We start from the raw sequence: 1727 nt of genomic DNA, 5'->3' as shown, positions 1-1727 counted from the left end.
TTCTTTCTTCCTTCCTTCCTTCCTTTCTTTCTTAGTTCCTTTCTTCTTTTCTTGGAAGAAAGCAAGAGACCTGAATCCTGCTTCTGGGGGCTGGGCATCCCCGGCTTCCTATGCCTATTGTCACTTTTATAAATAAAGCTTCCCCATCTCCCTTCTCTGTGTTTATTCATATAAAGTGAGAAAGGGTGAATAGGGGTTTTTCCCTGGCCCAGGCCCCAGAGGGGATGGTCCCTTCCCACACCCCACATACCCCCCATCTCTGTACTTGCTGCCCACCCCCATTCCCCCAGGTTCGAGGCTCCTGTTGGGGTGGGCACTAGAGGCCAGGGGGGCCTCCGTTGGGTCGGCCAGGGGGGCCTCCGGTTGCGCCTGCGGTGCCACCCGAGCGTATCTTGGTGTTAGGCAACTTGTGGTCTTTCTTCCACTTCATGCGCCGGTTCTGGAACCAGATCTTGATCTGGCGCTCGGACAGGCAGAGCGCATGGGCGATCTCCACCCTCCGGCGCCGAGTCAGGTAGCGGTTGTAGTGAAATTCCTTCTCCAGCTCCAAGACCTGCTGGCGAGTGTAGGCAGTCCGGGAGCGCTTGGGCTCTCCGCCGGCGTAATTGGGGTTTACTGGACACACAGAGAGAGAAGGGAGAAAGAGAAAGTTTTATTGCCCCCAGAAAGGGAGGAGGAAGAGCTCTTTCTTCCAACTAACAGTCACCCCCTCCCTCTTTTCGCCACCTCTTCTTCCCCCCCACCCCCTCTGGGGTGAGGGTCAAAAAAAGAAGAAAGTGGGACGGGGGTGGGGGGAGAAAAAGATCCCAAAGTTTTGAAGGAGTGTGCTTTCTTTCGCGGTGGTCGTTGCGTGGGGGTTGGGAGCAGTGAGGAATCTTACAAGGTTTTAAAACTCTCCCTCTTGGCCTGGGGGCCCCGGGGGTGGGAAAATGAGGGGTGGAAGAGGGAGGGGTGTGTCCCTAAACCTTTTTCCCTGTGTGTGCAGTTCCCACCCTCACGGCTCAGATTCCAAGCAATGCCTTCCCCTATTAAAAAAAAAAGAAAGAAAGAAAGAACAAGAACTTTTGCCCATAATCTCCAGCCAAGGAGTCAGACTGAACCGAAAGGAAGAAAAACATATATATATATATATATATATATATATATATAATACATATATGTATATATATGGAGTTGATTCAAGTCTACTTAAATATAGATTACTACCTCCTCCTCTTCCCCTCCTCCCATCCCTCCCCAACTTCTTCTTTACTGAGACTGCTTCTCCCTGACGGGGGGGAAAAAAAAACGTCGCTAGTGAGAATGGAGAAGAGGATGGGGAACCGACTTCAAAGGCGCAGGGGCCCACCAGGCCATAAAAATTTATGGGGGATGTAATTATGTGGCTCTGAAAACAGGCGACCGTAAATCTCTGGCAATGGCGAGTTTATAGCGGGGACAATTGGCTTCCCCCAGCTCCCTCCCCCCTTATGCCTCCAGATCCCTTCGGTGTAAAGCGCCAGGGGTGGGAGGGAAGCGATGCCCACGCACTCACCCGTGCTCACGTGAACTTTGCGCATCCAGGGGTAGACGACGGGCTCTTTGCACGCGGAGTGGGACGGGCTGGGATGCAGGGGGTTCTGGGCGCAGGGAGGCGGCGGGGGGCTGCTGCTGACCGCCTCGCACCGCTGGCCGGGCTCCGAGAGGAGGGCCCCGGCGGGTGGCGGCACGGGAGCCCGAGGGGACAG

General features: G+C 54.6%; 1 protein-coding gene across 1 annotated transcript in view; it reads right to left on the bottom strand.

The window, feature by feature from the left end:
- The window catches only part of Hoxb4 (homeobox B4), a 2185-nt gene continuing 458 nt past the window's right edge, over nucleotides 1-1727 (bottom strand). The window contains exons 2-3 of the mRNA XM_013036818.1: nucleotides 1535-1713; nucleotides 1-615 (exon numbers count right to left, since the gene is read on the bottom strand). Coding sequence (XP_012892272.1) covers nucleotides 317-615; nucleotides 1535-1713 — 478 coding nt within the window. The 3' untranslated portion in view covers nucleotides 1-316. The remainder of the gene's footprint in view (nucleotides 616-1534; nucleotides 1714-1727) is intronic.

The sequence above is a fragment of the Dipodomys ordii genome, unplaced genomic scaffold (genome assembly GCF_000151885.1).
Source record: "Dipodomys ordii isolate 6190 unplaced genomic scaffold, Dord_2.0 Scaffold7, whole genome shotgun sequence".
Classification (NCBI taxonomy): Eukaryota; Metazoa; Chordata; class Mammalia; order Rodentia; family Heteromyidae; genus Dipodomys; species Dipodomys ordii.
Note: the sequence above shows the minus strand (reverse complement) of the source record. Positions and strands in the feature narration are given on the sequence as shown.